The sequence below is a fragment of the Equus asinus genome, chromosome 26 (genome assembly GCF_041296235.1).
Source record: "Equus asinus isolate D_3611 breed Donkey chromosome 26, EquAss-T2T_v2, whole genome shotgun sequence".
In the NCBI taxonomy this organism is placed as follows: Eukaryota; Metazoa; Chordata; class Mammalia; order Perissodactyla; family Equidae; genus Equus; species Equus asinus.
The window spans coordinates 25,112,609-25,140,324 of NC_091815.1; the positions used below are offsets into that span (position 1 = coordinate 25,112,609).

The 27,716-nt window shown below is 60.1% G+C and overlaps 2 protein-coding genes across 6 annotated transcripts; both read right to left on the reverse strand.

The window, feature by feature from the left end:
• Positions 1-480: 480 nt before the first annotated feature.
• On the reverse strand, positions 481-7,026 carry HIPK4 (homeodomain interacting protein kinase 4). The gene is made up of 4 exons (XM_014860265.3): positions 6,541-7,026; positions 3,077-3,433; positions 1,546-2,394; positions 481-952 (listed from the first exon to the last, which is right to left on the reverse strand). Exons 1-4 carry the CDS (start codon positions 7,003-7,005, stop codon positions 773-775), a joined length of 1,851 nt encoding a protein of 616 aa, XP_014715751.2. The 5' UTR covers positions 7,006-7,026; the 3' UTR covers positions 481-772.
• Positions 7,027-9,349: 2,323 nt separating this feature from the next.
• PRX (periaxin) lies at positions 9,350-23,944 on the reverse strand. Of its 5 annotated transcripts, none has more exons than XM_014860271.3 (7): positions 22,480-22,590; positions 19,207-19,250; positions 19,025-19,123; positions 18,788-18,913; positions 16,746-16,902; positions 14,061-14,257; positions 9,350-13,425 (listed from the first exon to the last, which is right to left on the reverse strand). In XM_014860271.3, the coding sequence occupies exons 4-7, from the start codon at positions 18,812-18,814 to the stop codon at positions 9,553-9,555; spliced, it is 4,254 nt and encodes a 1,417-aa protein (XP_014715757.2). In that variant the 5' UTR covers positions 18,815-18,913; positions 19,025-19,123; positions 19,207-19,250; positions 22,480-22,590; the 3' UTR covers positions 9,350-9,552. The 5 variants fall into 5 exon arrangements, with proteins under 5 accessions (XP_014715757.2, XP_070354848.1, XP_070354849.1 ...); XM_070498747.1 differs by lacking the exon at positions 22,480-22,590 and adding an exon at positions 23,550-23,944 and having other exon boundaries at positions 9,356-13,425; XM_070498748.1 differs by lacking the exons at positions 19,025-19,123; positions 22,480-22,590 and adding an exon at positions 23,550-23,607 and having other exon boundaries at positions 9,356-13,425.
• Positions 23,945-27,716: the final 3,772 nt, after the last annotated feature.

Consider the following 27,716-nt stretch of genomic DNA (forward strand, 5'->3'; position numbering starts at 1 on the left):
TGGGGTAGCGTGTGCTGCACAGTCAGCATGTCCTCAGCCAGATGAGCACACGCCGAGACACCGCCACCTCCCAAGGGTAGAATCGCATTTCGGAACACTGGAGCGTGCACCGTGCGTGAATATGTGCCTGTCAAGTGAATTCACACACAGCATGTCCCCAGCACGGGTGAGTGTCTGCCAAGCCTGTGACGTGTGGCGAGGACAGGTCAACAATGAGACCTTGGCAGTTGGCACCTGCTCAACACTGAGAATGTTCTGAGGGTGGATTCTCGCGTGCCAAGCACTTACCATATTTAGGGGATGGGTCAGTGTGCCAAGCACAGCCTGTCCCTCTCAGCGTGACAGCAGCCCAGCCTCCAGCCCGAGCCAGTGGCCAACGGGGTGCAGCACCGGAGAGCAAGGCCCTGGCACCAGCCTGAACCCCACCCCAGCGCCAGTCCAAGCCTCGGGCAGGGAGCACAGGCCCGAGGCAGGGCTGCTGAACGGTTCTTTATTGAAATAGGCAGAGACAGCGGGGCTGAGGGCGTGCTCAGAGCCAGCAGAGTGCAGCCCCCTCCCTGCGTCTTTGGCCAAGGGGGCCATGGGCCAGACCCCAAGGCCCTTCTGTGTCCGGGGTGTGTGTGCAGGCATGCGCCAGGGGTGGGGGGAATGGGGAATTTCTGCATAACTGTCTTTCTGTAAGAATAATTTGTGGGTTCAGGGGATAGCTCTGAGGAGGGGATGACACCCCAGCTAGCACAGCCCCCAGCAATGGGCAGTGGTGGGGTCACCATCAGTGGTGCCCGCCGACGTGCTGCAGAAAGCTGGTGGTCCGGGGTGGACCGTGTGGGTGGGTGTGGTGGGGCGGGAGCCCCTGAGCCCGTGGCCCCCTGACGCCCTCCAGGATCCAGTCTGGCTCACTCAGCCATTCCCCAGGACAGCTGCCGGGGTCGAAGAGGTCAGGGCCTGGCCTCTGTGGGAGAGAAGAAAAGAGGGCCTTCAGCCAAGAAGCCCCCAGCCCTGGGAACAACCAGCCTGCCCCCTCTCCTGTCCCAGCTGAGCCCTCCTTACTTCCTGGGGACTTAAGTGATGTGTGCTGAGACCCTTAATGTGTCCTGAGGGTATGTTACTGTCTCCGAGGCTTTGCCACATCTTCCTGAGGGTGGGAGAGCCTGTGTTCAGGCCATGTTCTGAGTGCCAGGCCTGCATCACCTTCTGTAGGTGGATTACTCTGTTCTGAGTTTGTACACGGCCTGAAGGTGCATTCGTATGTACTGAGCGTCATCCATTGTAAGGGCAGGCGAGGGTGGGCTGAACTTTATATCCTGAATATACGTTCATGTTTGCTGAGCCTTATCAAATCCGAATCAGAGCCCGAATAGACATTCGTGTTTGCTGAGCCTCGTCCCAGCCTCAGGGTGGGCTAGTGTGTGGGAGACCCTGAGCCAGCTGCAGGCTGTGCAGATGTGTGGGAGGCAAGGCCGGGCTCACCGTGCCTCCATCCTGGAGCTCAGAGGGCAGCGCAGTCTCAGAGCCACCTGCAGCCTGCCCGCCCACCCAGCTTACCTCAGCATCCATGGTCAGATCCTTGATGTCTGGCCCATCGCCGTCCCTCTGAAGGATGGTGGGCGGCTCGGCGGAGGCCCCGCAGCGCTCTCCCTCCTCCCAGCCGCTGCCCCGGCAGGGCCCGTCATCCTCCGGTGAGGCCTGGCTCAGCTGGATGAGGTTGCTGAAGCCGGAGTCAGACTTGGAGCCGATGGGCAGCTTGCGGGCCTTGTGGCGCCCTGCCAGGCGGCTGCCGTAGAAAGCCAGGATGGGCTCAGGGCCCGAGTCGGGCCCCCGGCGGCCAGCGGCAGCCGCCTTGAGCGGGGCCAGCATGTCGGGGACCGCATCGGCGCAGGTCTCACCCCACAGTCCATGGCCTGCCTCCTGCAGACTCAGGTCGTCTAGCTGGTCGATGGCCCTTTGCATGCCCGGGGCCTTCTCCTCGCGGAAGAAGGACCCGCTGCCCGCCACACTGCCCATGCCCACGGCCTCCTCCTCCTCGGCCAGCCGGTAGTAGGGGGGCCCATCTTCTGCAGCAGCCACGACGGGCGTGGGGGGCTTGCCCTCCACCTGCAGCGAGAGGCGGCAGCCGCGCAGCGAGAGCTGGTAGTAGCGGGTGGTCTCGTGGGCGCTGCGCAACTGCTGCATGGACACGAAGGGGTGGCGCAGGGCCGCGCTTGGGCTGATGCGCTCGTGCGACTCCCATGTCAGCATGCGCTTGATCAGCTCCACCATGCTCTTGAGGTCGGCGTGCTCGGCCAGCGCCTCGCGGTCTGGGAAGTTCAGCCGACTGGCTGCCCCGCTGCCATTCACCGTCTCAATCTGGTCCAGAGACTTGAGCATGTACTTGCGACGCTCCAGGGGCCGCACCTGGTGGGACACGGGGTCAACGCGGAGTTCAGGCACAGATGACCCCCCGACCCCCCACCGCTTCCAGTCTGCCCTCCAGTCTGGTCCAGAGCTCTCTTGTTGCTGTGAAGGCCACACACCTGCGCCCTGACTTCCAGTGCTGCCTGTGGTCTGACTTGGAGCTCTCCTGCTGCTGGGAGGGCCACACCTGCTCCCTAACACCAGACCCCCTCCAGGCTAATCCAGAGCCCTCCTCCTGTTGCACAAAGACCCCTGGCTATGTTCTTTGGTCCTCCCATCATCCAACCCGGAGCTCTCACTGACCCCAGACCCCCAGTCCTCTCCAGAGCCATGGGTCCAGCCCCTACTAGCTGCTAGCAGAGGGGCCTCCCTAAACCGCGAGTCCTCCTTGGAATTAAATCCAGATCCTTCTTGCTGCTACAGCCCCCACAGCCGATCCCAGCCCTCCGCACCTCCCAGTGGTCGCACCTCGTCACACTAGTTGGACAGCCCCAGCCATGGAGCCATCAGAGAAGCCGCGAGACACTTTGAGTCCCACCTTCGGTCTCACCCAGACCTCTCTTGCTGTGATAACCGCTACAGCCGACCCCCAAGCTTCCAGTCCTCCCTGAGGTCTAACCTAGATTTTTTCATGATGCAGCAGCCCTCCCACTGACCGCCTTCCCCCCGCCTGGCCGCTTACCTTGGTCTCGGCCAGGTAGTCGGCCGAGGACTTGAGCTGCCAGGGGTTGGTGGCGTCAGGGTGGGGGTTGCGCTTGAAGAAGTGGTGGGCCTTGCGGGCGGCGTGCAGCAGGTGGGGCTTGGGCAGGCCCTGGGTCTCGCAGATGTAGCGCACCTGGTCGTACTCGTTGTTGCCTGGGTAGAGGGGCCAGCCCAGGTGCAGCTCGGCCATGACGCAGCCCAGGGACCACACGTCCACCTTCTCGCAGAAGGGCAGCCCCAGCAGGATCTCAGGTGCCCGGTAGAAGCGCGACTGGATGTACGGCTCCTTCACGTAGCGCACCTCGCTGAAAATGCTGGCTGAGCCGAAGTCGATCACCTGAGTGGGAGGAGGGGGGCAAGTGGGCAGGGTGGGGAGTAGGGACAGCTAATCTGGGCCTCCCCTGGCATCTCTCATCGGGGTCTTTTGGCATCTGTCACCGTCTGTCCCTGTGCCTGTGAGTCTTTCTCTCTCGTTTGTGTCCCTGTCCGCCTCCTCCAGCCTTTGTCTCAGGTTTGTGGGTTTGTCTGTCTGTCTCTGTTTCTCACCACTAGAACTTATGCCGAGGAGGGTGAGGATCCCTCTCTCTCACGCCACACCTCCATCAGCAGATCTGGTTCTGTTGAGATCTGATTCTGAACAGATCTAGAATCTGCTCACTCTGCAGTCCCTCCACAGCCCCCACTTCGGGTGTATCCTCCAGCATCTCCTGTACAGGCTAACGGAGGGGGCTCCTCGCGGGTCTCCCTGCTCCCCTTTCTGCCCCCCAGACTGCTCCTCACATGCACCTGAGGGATCCTGTGAACACCAGGGTCAGATCACGTCCCTCCCCAGCTCAGAGTCCTCCTGTGGCTTCATCACATTGTGTGATAAAAGCTGCAGTCCCCATGGCCTGCAAGGCTCCAGCTACCTGCCCTGTCCCCTCTCTGCCCTCAGCAGCTCCCACATCCCCCTCACCCACCCTGCCTTGGTCACACGAGCCTCTCACTGTTCTTTGAACCACCCAGACACATTCCCAGCTCAGGGCCTTTGCACTGGCTGTTCCCACTGCCTGGAATGCTCATCCCACAGATCTCCACATGGCTTCCTCTCTCACCTCCTTCGGTCTTTACTCCATGTCACTTTCTCAGTGAGGCCTCCCCTAACAGTCCCATCCTTCCCGTCCCCCTCCCGCCTTCTGTTTTTCCCCGTAGCTCCTAACACCACTTCACATCCTCTCTGTTTTACTTTCATATCGAGGCCATGGTTCCTCCACCCATCTAGAATGTCAGGCCCACGAGGGCAGGGACTTTGACTGTTCACGGCTGTGGCCCTAGATGCCTAGAACAGTGCCTGGCTCCCAGCAGGGGCTCAGGAAAGAGTGAATGAATGGGCCTTTGTCCCTGTCATTCTCATTCTTTCTGTCTCTTGTGTCTCTCTCTCGTTCTTTCTTTGCCTCCTCCTCACTCGTCTGTATCTTTCATCTCTCAGCGTCTCTCTCCATCTCCAACCCCGTGTCACGCACTAGGAAGACACCTCCTTGAAGCCCATGTCCTCTTCTGCCTTCGTTGTTACACGGCACCTCCATGATCTACCTTGGTCCCTGCCTCAGTTTCCCTCTCTGAGTTTCTCTGCTTTTCATCCATCCATCCCTCACCTTCTCTTTTTTTTTGAGGAAGGTTAGCCCTGAGCTAACATCTGCTGCCAATCCTCTTTTTTTTTTTTCCTGAGGCAGACTGGCCCTGGACTAACATCCGTGCCCATCATCCTCTGCTTTATATGTGGGACACCTGCCACAGCATGGCTTGCCAAGCGGTGCCATGTCTGCACCCGGGATCTGAATCAGTGAACCCTGGGCCACCGAAGTGGAATGTGCGCACTTAAACGCTGCACCACTGGGCCGGCCCCTCACCTTCTCTTTGTAGAAGGCGGTATGAGGAAATGGTTATTAATCTGGATTCTGAACACAGGCTGCCGAGGCCTGAATCTCGGAGAGCTCGAGTGACCCTGAGCACACAGTCAACGTGTGTGGGATTCATTCACACATTCATTCATTCCACAGACACGGTAGGGGTGCCCATGCTGGCCAGGTGCTGTGGATCTGTCCGATCTCTTGGAGCAGAATGATCTGCCTTTTCCTGTCTCTGTATCACTGTGTGTCTCTGACACTCGTCTAGCACTGACTCCGTGACAGTGCTGTGCCTGGAGAGGCCGCGGACACCGTGGTGACCACCTGCCTCACGGTGCTCCTAGTTCAGCCCCATCACCAGACAGTAACAAACCCACCAGCAGACAGAGGGGTCAGGGACGGGGTGAGGGAGGCCAGGGGCCTCCGACAGAGCAGAAGAGGCGCCTCTGCGTGCCCAGCACAGGTCAGGCCTAGAGCAGACATTCAGTAAATGTTTGTTGATGGACAAAATCACTGAGATGAGGAATCGCGCAGGCCACCATCCTTCCAGTTGCTCAGGCCAACAGCTTTCGTCTCAAATCCTCTCTTTCTCTCTCACACTTCGTATAAGATTTGCCAGAAAGTCCTGTGGTCTTGAGCTCCAAAATCTACCCAGAACCCACCCGTGTCCGCTCTTCCCACTACCCTGACTCTAGTCCCACCCACCCCCATCTCCCACCTGGACCAGTACAGTAACCCCTCCCCATCTCCCCGCTCTTGCCCCCTCACAGTCGGTTCCCTCACACAGCCAGAGGGACCCTGTGAATGAAGACCTGAGTCAGATCACACCCCTCCTCTGCCCAGGATCCAGGAGACAACCAAAGTCCTCTCTGTGGCCCACAAAGCCCTGCATGACCGGCCCCAGCACTCCCTGATCCCATTTCCCCCCTCTTCACCTCAGTTACTCTGCTTAAGCCACACTGGCCTCCTTAGTGCTCCTCAAACACATCTTCTCGGCTGACTCCTACCTCAGGGCCTTTGCACAGGCTCTTCTTTCTAGCCAGACACTTTCCCCCAAATGTCTACACAGCTCCCTCTCTCCTTCAGGACTTCCCTGAAGTGTCACCTTCTCAGTGACGCCTCCTTGACCACCGTGTCTAAAGTTTCACTTATCACCACCAGCCCCGATCAACACCCCACATCCTCCCCCTCCCTACTTATCTGTTCTGCTTCTCACTCACATACTGTACTTTACTCATCTATCTTGGCAACTCTGTCTCCTCCACTAGAATGTCAGCCCCACAAGGACAGGACTGGGCCAGAGAAGCTGGGCTAAGAACTGAACAAAGATGGGGAGACCTCAAGTCTGGGAGGGAAAGGGTGTCAGCGGTGGGATGGGGAGATGGGAAGGATTTCAGGGCCAGGAGGTGGGGAGAGGAATCGTGGACAGGGACGAGGAAACACCAGGGCTGAGAGGTGGGAAAGGGAGCGTCAGCATCAGAAGAGCGTCCAGGGCTGGGGGAAGCTGGGAGGCCACGGGGACAAGGGATACTGTGGCCCTCCGGACAGCCCCACTCACCTTGACCCTGAAGGGGCAGCGGGTCTGGTCCACCAGCATGATGTTCTCGGGCTTGAGGTCGGCATGGATGATCGCCAGCTCCTTGAGCCTGGCCAGGGCCCTGAGCACCTGCAGGGTGACCGTGCGGATGTGGCGGGCGGGGAGGGGCGCGAAGTTGTTCTCCTTCTGGAATTCGAAAAGGTTTTGCTCCAGCAGCTCAAAAACCAGGTAGAACTTGAGGGCGTCGTGGAAGAACTCGAGGAAGCGGATGACGTGGGCCTCCTCGGGGTCCAGGCCCCTCATGCAGCGCAGCAGCTTCAGCTCGTTCTTGATAATGCGGTTGCGGTAGGCGTCATTCTTGAGGATCTTGATGGCCACCATCTCGCCCGTGCTTCGCCGCCAGCCCTTGGCCACCTCCCCGAAGGTGCCCTTGCCCAGCACCTCGATGATGTCGTAACAGTCAGTCTCCGACTGGATGGTGGCCATGGTGCCCCTGCTGCCAGACACTGCCTGGCCACCACCCCCACCCTGCAGGCTCTGCCTCCGAGGCCACCTGCCCCGTCGCCGGCCCCAAGACCCTCCCAGCGGGGGAAAGAGAACGGCACACGTGCCTCCCCCGATGAGGTTCGCCCCCGCCTCCCTGGCACTCCCCAGCCCGCTGGGCCGCACGGCGAGTCTGCCAGGGGCTGCACCCCACCCCTGAAGCCCTCTCAGCATGGGACGAGGGGCCCCACGCCCCCCTGAGTGGGTTCCAGCGTTGCTGAGTGGCTCTGGTTCTGTTGTCGGAGACCCCAGCCGCTGGCTGGAACGGGGGCTGGGGTGGCAGGTCCAGCCCCTCCCCCGCCCAGCAGCAGAACCCTGCAGGTGACAGGTGAAGGGTCAACAGATCGCGGACCTCAGGCAGATGGGAAGGGGACATTCCTACGATAGACAGAGGAAAGGCAGGCTTTCGAAGCTAGGGGGATTGTGTGTGTGTGTGTGTGTGTGTGTTCACAAAACTCTTCCCCTATCTGGGACTGCCGTGGGCGAGGTATGGCTGGAGAAGGGCCAGGTCGTAAAAGGTCTTGAACGCCAGGCTAAGGAGTCTGGACTTTGTGCTGAGGGCACTGGGGAGCCACAGAAGGGCTTTGAACAAGGGAGGGCCGGGTCAGGTTTGAGTCGGAGAAAGCTACTGTGTGAAGCAGAGTGGGTTGGAGGGGGGCAAGAGTGGGGGCCCCGAGCCTGGAGCAGGGCCCAGCGGGGAGAGGCTGGGGAGGACGGAAAGGAGGTTGGTGGATGAGACACTCCGGAGACCAGGAGGCCAGGCTGTGGGAGGAAAGAAGGGCGCCGTTCAGGACAAGGCCCAGGGCTCTGGCCTGGGTAATGATGGATGGTCCCTGGGATGGGGACAAGGACAAGGAGCACATTAGGGGAGGGGATGCTGAGGTCAGATTAGGAAATCTAACACTGAAACATTTAAACGTGTGCTGAGTGCTTTAGAAGCCTTAACTGATCCTGACCACATCCATCTTCATAGCTCCATTTTATGGAAGAGAAAATCGAGGCACAAAGGCTTAGACCCCAAGCAGTCTGGTTCTAGAGCGCAGCTCCAAACCGCAGCACCCACCCATCCTCCCGGGGCCCAGGAGACACCCAGGGCAGGCGTGCAGAGGCCACTGGATCCCCATGGGCCCAGGAGAGAATTTGAGAATTGTCGGCACAGAGGTGAGGAGTGGAAGCCGCAGGGAAGGTGACACGGCTCAGGGAGGGTGTGGGGTGGATGATGAGGAGAGAGAGGAGGAGTGGGGAAGAGAGAGAAGAGAGCCTTCGTGAGGAGGAAGGGGCCCTAAGAAGTCAGGACAAGGGAACAGAGGAAACCCCTGGGGTGGCCATGGAGAAGTCACTGCGGACACCAACAAGTCAGCCGTGGTGGGAGGAAAACCCCAAATGCTGGGCTGGGCAGAGGATGCGCACCATGAATGTTAATGACTCCTCCATGTTTGGTGGGGACGAACAGAAAGCGTGTGACAGGCTAGCCGGCTTGAAGGGAGAAGGTGGAGTAGGTGGGGAATCCATGACAAGTCAAGGAAGGGCCTGGCCCTCCATCCGCTGGGGTGGGAGGGCAGAGATGTGAACAGAGTGGCAGATATGGGGCATGAGGGGGAGATCTGTGACCGGACAGTGTGCTGTCTTAGTCCCGTCTGGAGCATTGCAGAGAGACGTGGGGGAGGCTGGAGGCCCTGGTGAGGGCTTAGATCCTGAGTGGGGATGGGTCCCTGGGAGCCGAGGCCCAGCCTCCACGGGGGCTGAGGACCCCGGGACCTAGTCCTAAGAGGTGGCCAGGTGTCTGCTGGAGGCTCTGAACCCATGAGCCTGGAGAGGGGACCAGGAGGAGCCTTCCTGGGTGGGGCCGGGGTGGACCGGGCAGTCAAACCAGCCAGACAGGAAAGGGACAGCCAGGATGCGGGGGTGTTCTTGGCGGTGGGGAGGCGGCCAGCAGAGGACAGGTGGATAACCATCACTCTGTTCTCTAGGGCCCCCAGGGCTGTCCTGCCAGGAGTGGGTCCCCAGGACAGGCAGAGTCCCCGACAGAAAGGTCCCACAGCTGTGCTCTTCCAGGAACTTCCCAGATGCCTGCTCAGAGGCCCCTGGTCATTCTGAAGGACTAAGGCAGGCTCCCTTCCTACCGGGTCCAGCCCATGGCCTCCGTGACCTCCTCAGACCAGGGGTGGCCTATGTCACCCACACACAGACTTCCCTCAGGCCAGGCTCAAATCGCCCCTCCTTCCTCCTCAGGGACTCCTTGTGTGCACCCTCTCCCGCCCCCTCCCGCACACAGAGGAGACAGACTCAAGGCTACCTCTGGATTACTTTATTCACATGGCTTGGCAAGATACAGGCTCTCCTGCCAATGAGCTGGGCACGGGGCCTCCCCGGCCCTGCCCCGTCAGTCGCCCCCCCTCCCAGCCCTCTGGGGTTAGTGCTAGTTATCTCACACACAAACAAGGGGGAGGCTGATGGGAAGACGGGAGTGGTCTCCCTCTGCCCGGGGCTTCAGACGACGGCAGCCTGAGCCCCCTCCATCCTGGTGGGGCCTGGAGCCCCTGTCTCCGAAAACCCCACGCTGGGCAGCCGAACCCGGAATCCACTCTCTTCCTGGTCCCCACTCCTGCCCGGGGCCTTGGGGCTTAGGGACACCCGGGGGAAGCGGAACTTGGGGGACTTCTCCCCGCCAGGGGACTTGGGGGCTGCCTCACCCTCCTGCCCCCGAGAGGCCTTGGAAGGGCTAGCCAGGCCCACACGGGGCAAGCGGACTCGGACACGGCCTCGGCGCCCGGAGGCCCCTTCCCCGCTGCCCTCCTCTTCCTCCTCCTCTGGGCTGGGGGAGCCCTCCCCGGGGACCGCCTCGCTCTGGCTGAAGCCCACGCGGGGCAGCCTCAGTTTGGGGCTCTTGGCCTTCTCGCCCTCCTCAACCCCGTCCTTGGCCCGCGCCAGGCCAAACCGGGGCAGCCGCACCTTGAGCTTGTGTCCAGCATCCCCCTCACCCTCTGCCACCTGGTACTCGGCATGGCTGCCCACGGCGGGTGGCGAGAGCTCCACGTCGGGCAGCGAGAGATGGAAGGTGCGCTCAGCCCCCGGGGACTGGTCCCCAGGCCGCTCTCCCCCAGCCCCAGCTCTGGCCCCCAGCGTGGGCATCTTCAGCCTCGGCCCACCTTCACCTGTGGCTGCCTCACCCACCTGTGCCTCTCGGCTCAGCCCCACATCCAACTCAAGTTGGGGCACTGTCACTGCAGGCATCTTGAAGACGCCCTCACCCACCAAGAGCTCACCGCCCGCCGCCTGGGCTCCAGGCAGAGACAAGGTCACCTGAGGCACGTGGACCCTGTAGCCTGCCGTGCCCTCTGCTGGAGGGGCTGCACTCTCGGCCTGCTGCCCCGGGGTGGCCTCCCCAAAGCTGGCCAGCTCCACCTGGGGCAGGGAGATGCCCAGGGGCATCCTCAGCCCCCCGTCCTGGCCCTCAGTGCCCACTTGCCTGGTCGTGGATGCTTGCAGGCCTGAAAGCCGTACTCCACTGACAGCCACTGCCCCCTCGGTGCCCCCTTCCTCCTGGGCCCCCAGCGTGACTAGCTCCACCTCGGGGATCTTCAGCTGCCCCGCCGTGGACTCTGACTTTTCTCCAGGGCTGACACGCTCACCCTGGATTTCTGCTTCCTTTCCTCGAGTCAGTCCAAAGGAGGGCATCTTCAGCTTGGGCATCTTCACCCTCCCATCCCAACCCCAGCCCTTGCCCTCCAGCTCGGCCGCCCCCGGCACTAATTCTCCCGCCTCTGTGTCCCGGCCTCTGACCCCAAACTTGGGCAGGGCGAACCTGGGCCCCTTGAGCTTCACGTCAGCCCCGGCCACCTCCACCTTGCCCGAGGGCAGATGGGCATCCAGGCTGACCTGCGGGATGGACAGATCGAGGGCAGGCAGCAGGCCCGCCTCGCCTGCCCCTTTGGCCTCAGCCTCAGTCCCGGCCCGAGCCTTGGGGAGGGAGAGGGCAAACTTGGACACCTTCATCTTGGTGGCCCGCCCGGCCCCCTCAGCCTCTGCCTTTGCCACCTTTGGCCCTGAGAGTCCAAACTTGGGCAGGGAGAACTTGGAGGCTGGCTTGCCTTTCATCTCTGTCACCTCCGGCCGCCCTTCCCCAGCCTCCACGGTGGGCAGCTGTGGAGTGACGATCTCAATAGACGGCATCCGGAAGGCCCCTTCCCCGACCCCTGCTGCCACCCCGGGGCCCTCTGCCCGCTCTGCCTTGCCCGCTTCTGCTGCTGGGACCTGCCCCTCCAGGCTGAGAGCCCGTGGCAGGTCCAGCTCCACTGAGGGCAGTGTGAGAGAGGGGACCCCCACGCGAGCCTCGCTGCCCACCTCTGGCTGCAGACAGGGGAGTGTCACCAGCTTCCCCGAGCCCTCAGCCCCTGCCTCGCCTGGCTTGCCTCGTGATGGGGACCCCGCCCTCCCTAGCTTGGGCATGGTCACCTTGGGCATCTTGAAGCCAAATTCCATACCCTCTGCCTGCTCCGCCCCAGACGCTTTGAGCTGCCCCTCTGGAGCCTTGGGCAGCTTCACCTCGGGGGGCTTCGGAAGATGCACCTCTGGGATCTTTGGCGCCCGCACTTCTGGCAGCCGCATCTCCGACACCTTTGGCAGCTGCACCTCCGGGAGGCGCACGTCCGGCACGGCCATCTCGGGCACCTTGGGGAGTTTTAACTCCGGGAGCTTCATCTCGGGGACTTTCATCTCTGGGACTTTTGGCAGCTGCACCTCTGGGAGTTGCACATCCGGCACGGCCATCTCAGGCATCTTCGGGAGCTTCATCTCTGAGACTTTTGGCAGCTGTACCTCCGGGAGTCGAACCTCTGGCACGGCCATCTCTGGCACCTTCGGGAGTTTCATCTCGGGGACTTTCGGCAGCTGTACCTCCGGGAGCTGAACCTCCGGCACAGCCATCTCGGGCACCTTTGGGAGCTTCATCTCGGGCACCTTTGGGAGTTTCATCTCGGGCAGCTTCACCTCAGGGACTTTTGGCAGCTGTACCTCTGGGAGTCGAACCTCTGGCACGGCCATCTCGGGCACCTTCGGGAGCTTCATCTCGGGCACCTTTGGGAGCTTCATCTCAGGGACTTTTGGCAGCTGCACCTCTGGGAGTCGAACCTCTGGCACAGCCATCTCGGGCACCTTTGGGAGCTTCATCTCGGGGACCTTTGGCAGCTGCACCTCTGGGAGTCGAACCTCTGGCACGGCCATCTCAGGCACCTTAGGGAGCTTCATCTCAGGCACCTTCGGCAGCTGCACTTCTGGGAGTCGAACCTCTGGCACCGCCATCTCTGGCACCTTTGGGAGTTTCATCTCCGACACTTTTGGGAGCTCCACCTCTGGGAGTCGCACTTCTGGAAGGGCCGCCTCGGGCACTTTGGGGAGCTTCACCTCAGGCGCCTTGGGTACCTTGACGTCAGGCGGCGAGACCCCAATGCCAAGGGAGGGCATCTTGATGGTGGGCAGCTTCAGCTTGCTCTCGACAACGGCTTCAGGGGCAGTGGGTCGGGGCTCCAGGAGAGAAAGCCCGAAGGTGGGCATCCGAAGCCTGGGCCCCTTCACCTTGGCCTCGGGGATGCCCTTGGCCACCTTGGCCTCAGGAACTTCCTTTGCTCGAGCCCCAAAGCGGGGGAAACTGAGACGGGGCATCTTCAGGGCCACCTCAGGTGCCTCTGCTGGAGCCGCCACCTCTGCGCCCGGCAAGGCCAGGTCCACCCCCACTGAAGGTGCTGCCACTTCCAGAGTGGGCACCACCACCGCCACGGCCCCTTCCCGGGTCTCCAGACATGGAAGCGTGGGCAGAGTGGGTAGCGAGGGCAAGGGAGGCAGCTCCACTTGGGGGACCTGGATCCCCACGGCCACGGGCTCCACAGGAGGCGGAGCTGGGGCTCCCAGCCCAAGGGTCGGCAGGTGGAGGGCAAAGCCGCTGACTGCCTCCGCTGCGGGGGCCACGTCCCGCGGCCCCTTGGGGGCTGAGACCTGGGGGACACCCACTTCAGCGCTGGGCAGCCGGGGCCCAACCAGCTCCACCTGGGGGGCCGTGAAACGGGCTCCCGCTGCCACCTCGGCCTCCTCTTTGGCTTTCCTGGGGGGAGGAGCGGCAGCGGCCAGCCGGGCTGCCTGGGCCTCCTCCGCCACTTCTCGGACGCGCAGCCGAGGCAGCTGGAGGCGCCGGCGGGTGGGGGCGGCTGGGACAGGACCCTTGACAGCCTCGGCTTTGAGGCCCCGACGCAGACGGGAGAACTTGGGGAAGGAGAATTCGACATCAATGGGGGCCAGGTCTGCAGGGGCCCCCAGGGCCCCGGGCACCACCATCTTCTTCTTCTTCACAGGGGACAGACTCTGGATGTTCTGGGGAGAGAGGAGAGAGGCTGGAGGCAGTGGGACAGTGGGGTGGCTTGGGGTGGACAGGGGGAGCCCCAGCTGGTATTGTACCAGGCTGGGGATGTGTTGGATTGAGCATTTGTCCCCAAAACAGCGTCCCCACTTCCTGGCATTTCACCATTACTGGCCCAGAAAGCAAAGACGCTCATTTAGAATCTCACAGTGAGTCAAGAGGAGTGTGGAAACTGGGACCCAAGACTTCTGGATCCTCGTCCAGGATTTTCTCCGATACCCTCATTCTAGAGATGGGGAAACTGAGGCCCAAGGAGGGAAAGAAACTGGCCCAGGGTCACTCCCAAAGTGAGCAGTGCCCCGAATGGGACCTGGCCTCCGTGGTTGGGAGTCCGCTGTTCAGGACCCCTGGTGAGCCTGGAGCTGAAGGTGGGGATGCCGCTACGAGGCGGGTGAGGACTCTGGTCTGGGATGGGTGGGTCCCCCTCCCCAGGGAGGAGTTCTGGGGCAGAGAACAGGAGGCAGAAGGTGGGATTAGCGCTGGGTTAGTGAAGAGACAGGGCAAGGGTGGCCCACGGTGTGGGGGCTCACGGTGCCGAGCCGGGATCGCTGGGGTGGTCCAGGGCTGGGGCCGGGCTAAGCACGCGTACCAGCTTGGCCACCTTGGCCCGCGGGCCCTTGATCTCGTAGCCGGCCACGGTCCCGGGCCGCAGCGCCAGGTCCCCGGTGGGCACAGTGCGCTTCAGGCAGAAGGAGACCTTGTAAGGCTCGGCGCATTGCAGCAGGCGTAGCGCGTCCTCGTACTTGAAGTTCTCGAAGAACACGCGGGCGCTCAGCAGCTGGTCCCCTGCAGACGAGGTGGAGGTGGGCAGGGCGTGAGCATCTCCGGGCTCTGCGCTAGCCTCGTTGCACCGGCTTCCCCGGAGCCAGCGCAGCGAGGCCACGCCCCAAATTTCGGCCCCGCCTATCCCCGAGCGCAGGACCCAGACGCAAAATTCCTCCCTGTTCGAGATGGGACACTTAACAACGAAGCCCCACCCCTTGCCTTAGCTCCGCCTCCCCGACTGAGCAAATCCACGCCCACTCAGGCCACGCCCATCGCCTTTGCACTCCCCTCCCCCATCTTCACTTTTCAGACGCTGACTTTGCTCCCTTTACTCAAAAAACAGAATCAGAAAAGAACTTCCAGAAGCTCCCACCCCATTACTCACCCCCCTGCTCCTGTGGCAATTTACTCCACTCTCTACTCTTCCTGGGGATGAACTGTCCCCACTCCTAGCTCAGGTCAATTCCCTCCACTGTCTTCTCAGGGCCATCTGCCAGCAATTCGCCTCTCTCTCCCCACATCATCAGTTTGTCCCTCTCTTCTACATTATTCCCATCAGCACACAACATACCATTATTTCTCCCATAAGAAACGTTGTCTTGACCTCACTCCTCCTGGAGCTCCCGCCCCACTTATCTGTTCACCTTAAGGGCAAAATGCATTGAGTTGTCTAGCTGCATTATTTCTATTTCTCCAATCACACTTCTGACACCCCTTCCTGGAACCCTGAACTGCCCCTCTCAAGGTCCCACACAGTGACCTCTGTGTAGCTAAGTCCAGTGGTCAAGTCCCAGACTTCATCTGCTTGAACCCCTCAGCCTTTGACCCAACTTCGCTCTCTCTTCTTCATCCACTTGTGTGGCTTGGCTTCCAGGGTGCCACATCCTCTGGAACATCTCTGCAGAATCCTTCTCAACCTCCTGGGAGGGTTCCTCCCCATCTCCCGACCTCTTAAAGACACAGCGTCCCAGAACTCAGGTCTTGGACCTCATCTCTTCTCCATCTACTTGCTACACTCACCCCTTTGTGAAGCGCATCCAGATTCAAGAGTTTAAAGATCATAAATATGCTGACAACTTCCAAGAATCTCCCTCCAGGTGAGCACTCTCCTCTCCAGCCTGGACTCATATATCCAACCAGCCCTCCACATGTCCACCTTGGTGTCCAACAGACACCTCTCATCTGACAGATGCAACCTGTACTCCTGGTCTTCCTCCAAACGAGCTCCAGTCCCAGTGTCCCCCATTTGTGGTGCTACCAACTCCATCCTCATATCAAGAATCCTTAGATACATCCCTGACCCCCTGACCCCTCTCTTCGCATCACACCCCATATGCAGGTTGAAGGCTCCTCCTTCAAAATATATCCAGAATCCAAACCCTTCTCTTCACCTCCAATAACACCATTTTGGCCCTGAGCATCAATATCTCTTACCTGGATAATCACAGTAGCCTCTTTGTGGTCTCCCTGCTCCCCACCCTGCCCCCCTACAGTATATTGCTAATACAGAAGTTCAGCGCGGTCCATTCATGCTCCTCCTCCACTCACCACCCTCCCAGATTAAGAGCCAAAGTCCTCACATGGCACATAAAGCCCTCTAAAATCTGCCCTTTCTCTTACCTCTCTGGTCTCATCTCTTACTCTCTTCTTCACTAACTCTATTCCACCCACACTGGCTTCCTTGCTCTTCCTCCAACAAGCCAGGCGCGCTCCCACCTTGGCGCATTTGCACGGGCTGTTCTATCCTCCTAGAATGCTCTTCCAGATGGCCACAGAACTCTTTCCTTACCTCCTAGGCCTTTCCTCCCTTCCTGGCTCGTCCTATTTAAAAATGCAGCTTCCATCCTGGCATCCTGAGCACGTACTGCCTTCTAATTCACTATGTATTTTACATATTTTGCTTAAATATGTCTGTCCCCACTAGAATGTAAGCTCCATAAGTGCAGAGAGTGTTGTCTGTTTTGGTCACTGCGGGAACCCAAGCACCTAGAATAATATCTGGAAAGAGAAGGCCCTTAGCACATCACCGTTGCATGAATAAATCGCATCAGCCTCATCCATGTTACCTGAAACAGCCCTTACTTACTAAGCTCGCCTCCCCACCCCTCCAAGCTGACTCCACCTCTTTTCTCCAGCCCCAACAACAAAAATAACTAGCACTTAGGTAGTGCTTACTATGGGCCATTTAGCTATGTGCTAAGTGTTTTCAAATACTGACTCATTCAATCCACATAATAACCCTATGAGGTAAGGACTAGAATTATTCCCACTTTAGAGATGAGAAAACTGAAGCACAGAAAGATCGCAAGCTAGTAAACTGCAGATCTGGGAGTCGAACCGAGACAATGTGCCTCCAGAGCCCCCTGTGAGCAACTGCAACGCCGACACACAAAGCCCCGCCTCAAGCCCTTCACCCCTGCCTCCCGGTCGCGGGTCCCGCTCAGGACCCAGAGCAGAGTCCTAGCCCCGCCCCCGCAGGAAGGCCCCGCCCACTCCCCGCCCCGCCCACCTTCCTGCAGGCTGAGGCTCCTGGCGGCTGGCGAGTCCTCGCGCAGGTCGCGGACGAAGATGCCCTCCTTGCCGCCGCCCGCCACGTTGATGCCGCTGACCCCCGTCTGCGCCTCCGTCTCCACGATGATCTCCACCAACTCCGCCCGCCTCAGCTCCTGCGAAGGGCGGCGAGGGGTCGCCATGGGGCGCTAGGGCCGGACCTCGTCCAGAGCCCGCCATCGCTCTTAATTAAACGGGTCCTCGGGGCACGCGCCCCTCGGCGCGGCGCAGGCGGGTCGTGCGGGCCCACCCACGCCGGCATCTCCCCTTTAAGGAAGCGCGGGGACTGCTCGCTCTTGGGGACCCGCGGACAGGTCCAACGGCTCAGTGCTGGCTGGCCTCGTGGACCCCTAGGTCGGCTGTCGGGGGGGGGGGGGGTGGGTGGAGAGGCTGGAGGGCACCCCATCTGAGACTGAGAGGCGGGGCTGTGCTCCCAAGGGGGCGTGGCTAGCCCGGGGGCGGGGCTAGCAGTTTGGAGCCCGGCCTGGGAGCACGCGCGGCCGGAGACACAGGCCAGAGAGGAGGGGCCGAAGATCCGAGAGGAGTGTGGCTAGAGGTATAAGTGGAGGTGCGGCGGGGACCCATCGTCTTAAGGACTGAGCTGTGGGGAGGGGCTTTCATAACAAGAGAACAAGAGTTGAGTTGAGGATGGGGTTGCGAAGAAAGGGCAGGACCCTCAAGTGGTGTAGGATGGAGGCTGGAGGTAGGACTGGCCTCCTTGGAGGCTTGAATGTGTGTGACTGTGCCCTATTGTGGGCTCTCTGACCCTAAGACCTGCAGAACGCCCGTGGGAGAGGGAATCCAGCGAATGGGGGTGCGTGGGTAATGAGTGGTGGACCGGCAGACGTGGTATTCCTGGTATTTACTGTAAATGGTGCTGACCTGGCCCTGGCCCAGCAGCGCACTGTGGGATTCACCTCTGAGCTTCCCAGAAGAGGCAGTAAGAGACCTCAGTTCCACGACTGTCTGGGAACCCAATCTGCTGTGTGTCTCTGGCGGAGAAATTTGCCCTCTCTGGGCCTGTTAACCCACTGTCAGGTTGGACCACATGGGCGTACTGGAAGGAGTCTCTGATTGTGAGCTGAGACCTGAAGCAAGAGGGATCCGAGAGGATGTTCTAGTGGGCAGGGCATCGAGGCTGGCACAGACTGGAGCCCAGGGATTGAGGAGGGGAAAGCAGGTCTGGGCCAGATGCCCCACAGCAGTGGCCCCGGGACTAGAGGGCTGGGCAGAGCACGGTGAGAAGGGGTAAGAAGAGTTGTGGTGCGGGCAGCAGGGAGCAGCATGGCCATCACCACCCCCAGCAGGCCCTGGGCTAGCACTTTCTGTGCAGCATCTCATTTCATCCTTCCCCCGGCTTGGGCAGTCCCTGAGGAGGACACAGAGGTCCAGAGAAGTGAAGTGACTTGCCTGAGGCCACAGAGCAAGTTAAGCAGCTGGGCCTCAACCCCAGGGCTGTGACCTCAGAGCCCCCGGGCCGTCCTGTAGGCAGTGACCTGCTTATACTTAACCTCTGCCTGCCACCCCTCAGCCTCAGCTCGGCTCCGGTAAAAGTAGACCCACTCTACACTCTCAGAAGTGGGGACCATTGCCCCACTTCACTGATGGGGAAACTGAGGGATAGAGAAGTCAGACCCTGTTCAGGGCTGCGCAGCCGAAATGGTAGGTCCCAAGCCCATGCCCTTAACCCCTACACCATCCTGCCTCTTCCCACGAAGAGTTTCTCCTTGATTTTCTTTAGCTCATTATTCATCTAACTCCATTACACTCCAAGGAATTAGCCGCTTTGAATCTCAGTCTGTGCCAGGCTCTCTGCTAAGCACTACATATGTTAAACTGTTCTCCTCACAGAGACCCACAAAGTAGGCCACTGTTGCTATTTCCATTTCACAGATGGGGAGACTGAGGCACAGAGAAGCCAGGAAGTGTCCCATTGCCGCCCTAGTACGAGCCCCTGAGGCGGGCCCCACCAGTCTCCCCCGGCAGGATGTGGGCGCTCACCTCGGCGCTCCGGCTCCGGGCCTCCATGGCGCTGCTGGGAGTCGCGTGGGCCCCGGGCGCCCGCTTCCTCTCTCCCTTCTGCTGCAGGACCAGCTTCAGTTCTGCATGGAGCAGCTGCCTCTGTGCCTGCCGGGGGGCAGAGATGGAGGCTTGAGGCCAGGAGAGGGGAGGGGAGGAGGGGGGGCTTGGAGGGGCAGGTCGAGGGGAGAAGGGCCCCCCACCCCGCTGTCCTCTCACCACAGCCTGGGCACAGCCACCCCCTCCTAACAGGAGCCCAGCCTGGGGTGCCACACAGTCGTCTGCGAGCCTCGCGCCCTTCCTCGGGGGTCTTGCTGCCTGCCAGGGAGAGACCAGGGCGTGAGGCTCCAGGCAGGCCAGGGAGGGGCAGGGAGGGGCATGTGGCACCGGCCAGGGCTCACCTCAGGGTCACCTCCAGCTCCTTGGGCCTCCTGGGTCCCGGGCTCTAAGAAGAAAAACATTACTGTCAGCTAACCCCACTGATGGTCTCCTGAGGGCCTGACCCTTCTGGCGCTCTGTCAGTACTCTATCCCCCAGAGCAGGTGGGGAAACTGAGGCACAGAAGACCTCTACCCAAGGTGACACAGCTGGAAAACAAACAGTAAAGCCAGAACTGACCCCTAGGCCTATGACAGCAGAGCCCCTGTGCCAACCACCTCGGCTGACCGAGGGGGCCAAATTCACTATAAAATCATGGCAATTGCTCCCATGTACTCCCCGTGGGCAAGTCACCCCACCTCTCTGTGCCTCAGTTTCCTCATCTATAAAACGGGGAGAATGAGATCTCCTACTTCACGGGGCTGTTGGGAGGGTCAAATGGGTTAATAAATATCAAGTGGCAGGCACATGGTGGGCGCTTCATAAGCATTTGCTATTGTTATTATTATTATTATTATTATTAAGAACTTCCTGTGGTCCTGTCTCATGTCCAGTGTCCCACAGGGGTCATTGCATGGGGACCTCAGAATACCCAGTACAATGATTAAGCCCCTTACAAAGAAGACACCTGAGGCTGGGAGGAGGGAAGTCACGTGCTCAGGTCACAAATGAACTTGTCTTGAAAGCTGCGTTCTCTTATGCAGATAATAGATAATAATAACTAATGGGCACTGAGTGGTTACTCTGTGCCAGTTGTGTGCTAAAACCTTCGCTTTCCGCCTCACCAAGGAAAACCCTAGCCCTTCAGAGAGGCCAAGAGCCTGGCTCAAGGTCACACAGCACAGGGAGAAGGAAGCAGAGCTGGGATCCGCAAGCAGCCTCAAAGGGGATGGACACTGTCTCCTTGCCACCCCCTCCCCGACTGTGGCCTTGTCCTCCCGGCCCCCACCTGGCATGCCAACCCGCCAACCCGCACTCCCCGGGGAAAGGTCAGGCCTCACGCGGCACATTCCGTCACACAATGGCCCGTCTGCTGTGCTCAGTCACATTCCGCCCCTGCCCACCCACCCCAGCCGCACAATGGCCCTTCATAGCCCACCACTGGCCAGGATAGAGGACACAGGGACCCCCTCAATGCTCCAGCTGGCCGCACTCCACTGGCTGGCCCCCCACAGCGTCAGAGGGCTCCTCTCCGGCTCTCCTAGGATTCCCGGTCTTCATTCCTTTCCCAACCTCCTCTCTGAGCCCCTAGCCCCTCCAACTAGGGTTGGCTGCCCCCTCTGGGGCATTTCCTCTGAACTGGGCCCTGTGCTGGCACACACAGGCCTTGAAATCCCCCGAGAGAGGGCTGTTTTAGGGTTGGAAACTGAGGCTCAGAGAGGGGAGGTGACCTGCCTGGGATCACACAGCTAGGACGCATGCCCTTGACACCAACTCTGCACCTTCACTTGCATCGGTGGCTCTGAGCCCTGGAGGAGGCCCAAGCTGCAAAACAGCTGGGGCGGGAGCGGGCTGGGCCGGAGGAGGCGTCGAAGGTGCCAGAAACAGGCATTTTTAGAGGGACCTCGTTGGTGTCAACCCTGGGCCGGGTGGCACTTTATAGACGTGGCCTCATGGTAGCCCATTTTACTGATGAATAAATGAGAATTAAGAGTCGGGATGCCACACTGATGACATCGGGACTCGAACCCAGGTCTGAAAAGCTAGCGCCGAGTCCCTGACACTACATGGCATCCTGAACAGGCCGGGAAGAAGCCTGGTACTTGTGAGGAGGAAGTAGAGACGGACGGAAGGATCTCCTGGGCCGCAAGTGCCCTGTTCCAGGCCAGGGCCAGTGAGGGTCACGCCCAGAGGCTGGCACAGGAAGCTCATCCCGGGCGGAGGCCGGAGAGTGCCCTCCCTCCGCATCCCGGCCCGGGACAGCCGCCCAGCCCAGGTTATATTTAGCCCAGCTGTGCCCTTCCTGAGCCACGTACCCAGCTCCCGGTGGCGGGGGGGGGGTGGTGGGGGCAGCTTCGGAAGGAAGCCCACCCCACCCCACCCCAGGCACTCTCTGTTCCCAGCTCTGCCCGTCCCACTAGGCTTGGAAGGAGAGGCGGGGATGTTGCTGGGAGGTCCCTGGCTTGCGTTAGGGAAAGCTCTGACTAACGGGGCACCCCTGGTGAGTCCAAGCCAGGCAGGACCCACCTCCCCCAGATGCCAACAGCCCATTTCTTGAGCTGTGGCACTGCCCTACTACGTTGCTGAGCTTCCAGAATTCTCAGAGTCCCCATTTCTTGAGCACTTACTATGTACCAAACCCTTCCCTTCTGGCTTGGCTCATGAAGTCCTCGCCACACCTCCCTGGGGAAGGTCCAACTTACATGCCCATTGAAGATGCTGCTCATGCCCTTAGGAGTGGCTGGGGGCAGGGGCTGTCACCTGGGCCCTGGGCCCTTCAGCTGAGCTGGGCTTGCTGAGGGATCCCCCAGCTCTGTCTGCCCTCCTGCACCCTCCCGGCCGCCACTTCATTTAGGAAGTGTCCGCACTCAGAACCTCGGCTTCCCCAACCACCAGGGATCTGGCACCCTCAGCAATGGGCGTGGGGGTTGACGTGACTCATCCGGGCCCCTGGACATTAGCAGAGGCCATCGGGTTTGAACACTTGGGCAAGGGATGTCACCTCTCAGGGCCTCAGTTTCTTCATCTGTAAAATGGAGCCAGTAAGAGTGGCTCTGAGATAACAGCAGGTCCTTAGAATAGTCTCAGTATATAGCAGGTGCTCAAGTAACGTATGCTAGTCTCTGACAGCAAGTGGTGGCCGGCTGTGCATCTCACAGCATCTCATATCCAGCCTGCGCTCACCAGTGGTCCCAACTTTCTCCCTTACCAAAGGGGGACTTGGGGTGAGCGACAAAACCCAGCTTGCGCCCCGGCCTCCCACCAACAGGGTCTGCGCTGCCTCCCCAGCACCCCATTCCAGGGACCGAAAAGCCTGGCCCTCTCTCGGCTCTTTTTAAGCACCAACTCAGTGACTCGCAAGTCAGCCCTGCAAGGTGGCTGCCATAGGCCCATTGCAGAGATGGGAAAGCAGAGGCTCGAAGGGTGAAGCATCTCACCCCGGGGCCGCGCAGCCAGAAGGAGGAGAATGTTGGGATTTGAACCCAGGGTCTGGCTCCAAAGTCTGGGCCTTTAACTCCTACATCCTGCTGCCTCCTGAGCCCCAGGCACCCTCCCAGCACCTCCCAGGACCCTGGGTCTCATTCCCATGGCTTCTCAGCCTGGCCAGGGGAGGGACTGGCTGGCTGATCTCTTACCACTGGGCCTCCAGCCACCTCGAGAGCTCCCCGTCTGTCTGCTCAGCCCCAGCCCGGGGCTGGGGGGGAAAAGGGATGGGGAGGGGGAGGGGGGGAGACCCCAGCCATTGGCTGCCGGGGCATGACATCACCAGGGGGTGGGTGGTGGGGAAACAAACATCCCCTCTCCCAGCTGGATCCACCGCAAGCGTGTGGGGAGCCAGGAGACACCGCCGCTCCAGCGCCTGGGCTGAGACCTCCACCAGGAGCCCCACTCCAGGGACTTTCCACGTTGTCACCGCCACTTGGAGACTCTGCACCCCACCAGCCCTATGTCCCGGCTTCTAGACCCGGGCATGGCCCCGCTGGTTCTTGGGGCCCCTGAGATAAACTCCTTCCACTCTTTCTCCTGGTCAGTTTGGGTTCCAGTCCCAGCTCGGCCACTTCCTGGCTGTGTGACCTCTGGCAAGTCACAGCATCTCTCTGGGCCTCTGTTTCTTCATCTCCAAAACAGAGATCGTTAAAGTGCCCACCTCAAGGGGTTGTTGTGAAGATTAAATGAGTTAAAAGAGGCCAAAAACTTTTCAAAGTGCCTGGCACAGAGTGAATGCCCCTTGTAAGTATTTTGTATTATTATTCATACAAATTAGCGCGCTGGTTAGACTTGTCAGGGGGTTTTGGCCTGAGCGGGACCGGGCACAGGGGAACCCCACTTCTCTGTTTAAGGGGGTTTCCATTGGAGGGGACACCTCTCATGTGGTAAGTACTGTGCTGGGCCCCGAAGTTCTGCTCTTTGAATCGAGGGCGGAAGGAGAAAGGATTATGCCAAATTTTTAGCCACACAGCCAGGAGGTGGCGAAGCCGGGGTCTGGCCCCAGTTCTGCTGGGCCCCAAAGACCCTGCAACACTCATCTGTCCCCTTCATGTAACAGACAAGGAGGCTCCGGGAGGGGACGTGATACCCAGGGTCATCCACGCCAGGTCATCCATGGCACCAGGATTTGAACCCAGACCTGCCCAACTCTCAAACCAAGGCTAGCAGGCCTCACCCTGACCCCCCGGCCCCCAGCCCCCAGCCTGCCCCGACTCACCGGTACCCGGGGGGCGGCAGAGGGAGCACAAGTACCCCCACATGCCACTCGCGCCCACCCGGCCGCTGCCTCGGCCGCTGGTGGCTCTCTCTGAGCCCAGGCCTGGGGCCGGCCCGGGATGAGGCCAGGATTACCCCCAAAGCGCGCGTCAGCAGCTTCTGTCCCATTGTCCAGCCAGGCGCGGCCATCAGGCCCTCACCTCGGTGGGCACCCTTGCCCCTCACACCAGCTCAGCTGGCCCCTCTGTGGACCTGACCCCCTCCCCACACCAAGCAGTGGGGACCTGCTCCTGAGGGCATAAGGGACCAAGGACAGGTTGGCAGGATCCCAGAATACTAGGGCTCCCCCCGTCTCTTCTCTCCGAAATGCCCCCTGCCCACTCTCAGCCGCCGGGGAAGGCAGGAATGTGCTGAGCTCCGGGAAATGCCTTCCAGGCCTGGCAGCCACCGAGGGTTGGGGTGTGGCCGGAACCCAGCCAGGAGCCTCCTTCGGGAGAGGTGGAGGGACAGTGTGGTCAGGGCTGCTGATGGGCCTGAGGAGACCCTCACCCCACTGCAGTCCCTCTCTCTGTCATTCACTGATTCGTCCAAACATTCATTTTTCATTCAACAAACATTCACAAGCCCTTGTTGGGTGGCAGGCCCTTTGCTGGGCACTGGGGAGGCCGAAAGGCCTAAAATCACCAAGTGGGACAGGCTTAGGAAAGGCTTCCTGGAGGAGGTGACATCTGAAGTCAAACTGAGGAGGAGGGAGCCAGGAGGGACAAACGTGGGCAAAGAACCAGTGAGGAGAATGCAGCAGTCCTTCACCCAGTGTCAGCAGTCAGTGCGCGCCTGGTCTTGTGCCCAGCCCCATGCTGGAGAGCGCTGGGGACATAATGTGACCAAGATAGCCCGGGCCTGCTTCCACAGAGGTCACAGTCCACCAGGGAGACAGACCCAGAACAGCCACGGTTGTGATGGAGGAATCACAGGCAGAAGGTGCCTGCTCCACCCTAGGAAAGGAGGTCAGGGAAGGCTTCCTGGAGGAGGGGACATGTGAGCTGAGGCTTGAATGACCCATAGGAGCTAGGCAAGAGAAGAGGGAGGGGAACAGTGTTGTGGGCAGAGGGAACAGCCTGTGCAAAGGACCTGAATCCAGAGAGAGCTGAGCACAGAAGAAATTTCCAGGAGCTTAAAACGGTGTCCTTGTTCCTGCCTGTGTCCCCAGGGCCGAGCATGCCTCTTCCTTAGCGTCTCCTTCTCCTTTATACATTTATTCACCAGCTGTTCGCAGACACCGCCTCTGTATCCATCCCTGGGCCGGGCAGTGCTGAGGACTCAGCAGTGACCATGACTGTGCCCTCACAGGACTCACAGCCAGACAGATCGGACATTAAAGAAGTGATCAACAGAACGAGTGTATAATTACACACCGAGCTAAGTGATGTGAGGGATGGATGCAGGTCTATCAGAGGAGCCTGGCACTCTGGGACTGTCAGAAAGGGCAGGGAGGGCTTCCCAGAGGAGGTAACATTTGAGCGGGCACCTGACGGATACATAGGAGTTCATGCAAAGCTGCAAGTGGTGGATACACGAGAATGGGTTTCAGAGAGAGGCAACAGCTGTGCAAAGGGCCTCTCTGAGAAAGTGGTGAATGTGACAGTGTGGGGGGACCCCGAGGGGAGGGCCATGGGGACAGGCTGGACTTTGTTCTGAGGGCCCCCGATGTCTATGGGAGGGACAGAGTCAGAGCTTGAGGGTGGAAAGAGCCTGACTACAGGCCCGGCTAGACAGTTGGGATGAAAATTCACCCCTCGCTGCTCAGGGTGAGACAGACGAGGGAGGCGGGTCCGCGCTCTCCTGTCTCTCCGTGTCTCAGAGGTGCCCTTGCTCCTTGCCAGTCCAGAGGGGACAAGCCTCCAGTCTCTCGCCATTATGCAAGATGGTAGTTGTCAGGTTTTTGTAGCTGCCCTTTAGCAGGTGACAGAAGCTTCCTCTCCTAGTTTGCTGTGAGTTTTTTGTCATGAATGGTATGTCCCTCTCTCGGTGTGTCCTTCCATGTCTGTAGTTCCCTTTGTCTCGACATTCCTCAACTCTGTCTCTCTACATCTCTGTGTCTCACTCTCTCCGTGTCTCTGTTTCTCTCTTTTCTGTCTCTCTCTCTCTGTGTCTCTTGCTTTCCCTCACACGAGGGGTGTGGCCATCGGAAGTCGAGTTTAGGGGGTGGCACCAGTGTCCTGGTTCCGGCCAAGGCCACCTCCGTAAACACAGGACATCCTGCAGGGCTGGGGAAGGAGGCGGAAGCCTCTCCTTGGGGACCACCCTCTCTCCGCCCAGCCTGAGCCGAGCAGGAGCCGGGTTCCCCCCCACCCCCCGTGCAGCCGAGGGAAACCGGTAGCTCCCTGACCCCCATCCTTTACGCCTGCGCCCGATTCCCGCCCTCTCCACTGGGCTCCTGTCCCAGGGGCCTAGCTGCCTGGGTGCCTTCCCCTGGCTGTCCCCTTAGTCCTTTGCACCCACTATGTCCGTCTCTGGCCTCAGTGTCAACCCCAGATCTGCTTCTCCTCCTGGGCACCATCCCAGGGTGGCCCCACCATCCCCTGGTCTCCTGGCTAGAGCCCTGGGTCTCGTCCTAGGCCCCTCGTCCATCACAGCTCATCACTCCCACAGCCTGTCCTCTCTAGCATCTCCCCCTCCCCCCGCACCCCTGCCCCTTGGCTGCTGTGTTCCTCCCAGCCTCCCCTCTGGGCTCCTGGCCTCCAGTCTCACCTTCCCACCGCCACGTCCACATGGCAGCCAGAGAGAACACTTTTTACCTCTAGATCCCTTTAACCCAGTGCCTTCAGAGTAAAGTCCCCCATCCAGGGCCTTGTGCATCCTGGCCCCCGCCAACCCTCAGCCCCATCACTTACCTTACTGCTTTCCCCTCATCCCAGTCAGACTCAGCAGCTTAGAGACGCCTGGAAGCTTGTAGGGTCCCTCCCCTCCTAACCCTTTGCACATGCTGTTCCCTCTCCCTTGAACACTCTCCCTTCAGAACAACCCTCTGAGGTGGGTGCATGACTGTTCCAGTGTAAGGATAAGGACCCTGAGGCCCAGAGAAGTTAAGTACTTGCCTAGAGTCACACAGCCAGAGAATGGCAAAGCTAAGTTTCCAACGCAGGTGGTCTAACCTTCGGCATGACCTTCGCTCTGTAGCTTATTGCATCCGTGATCATTGACGAGGCATCATTAGATTTCTGCACCGGGAATGCACACCATAGGTGCTCAGTAAATCTTCACTGAACGGACGAACGGGACAGGGCTGGAAGGTGTGCTTTGGGAGGTGCAGAGGTCAGATCCCAGACGACTGGGATAAAATCTGTGTCCAGGGCGGGGGAGAGATGTGGTCAGCAGGCACAAAGGAGGTACTTATAAATTCATCTTTGCCAAATGAGGGAAAGAAAGAAGGGAGGGAAGGAAGAAAAAGAGACCAGGGTGAGTTGGCCACGGATCTCCCAGGCATCGGAGGAGAAAAGTGTGTGTATGTGGTGGGGGTCCCTGTGAAGGCCGTGGAGGGGCGCTGGCCTAGGGGGTGTTGTGGCGGGCACACACAGAGGCTCTATGAAAAGCAACAGCGGCGCCAGGACTGGCGGCTCAGCTAGGAATGGTGTGGGCCTGGAATCTGCTGGCCGAGGTACTGCGGCGTCCTGGGGTTGAGCCTGAGGGCGGAGGGGCCCAGAAGAGCCAGGGAGCCTGCACCATCTTTGGGGGTCAGACGAGGGGAGAGTGGGGCAGGTCCTTGGGCACGAGCTGTTCATAAACCCAAGGGCACCAGGGTGGGGGTGGGAGACCAGGGCTGATCTAGCCCATATGGTGCTTTTGTGCAAAAAGTATGCCTCTTCTCCAAGGCACTTGACCTCCATCTGCTGGGAAACTGTCATAATAAATATGTAAATGCACGGTGCCTGCCACATGCGTGGCAGCCCTTTAAGGATGGAGCCCATGTGCAGTGCACAATCTGTGCAACTGTACACAGAGGCTCTAGGGTGAGGGGGGCATTGCTGGCCAAGCAGGCACCGGGCAGATGGAAGCATCGTTGCCAGATGGGTCTGCTGTTTGCCTCAGTAGGTATCACAGATTATCCCCGAGTTTGGCACCTGGAGACATCAGAAGCAGGCCCCCAGGGTGCTGTAAACAGAAGGTA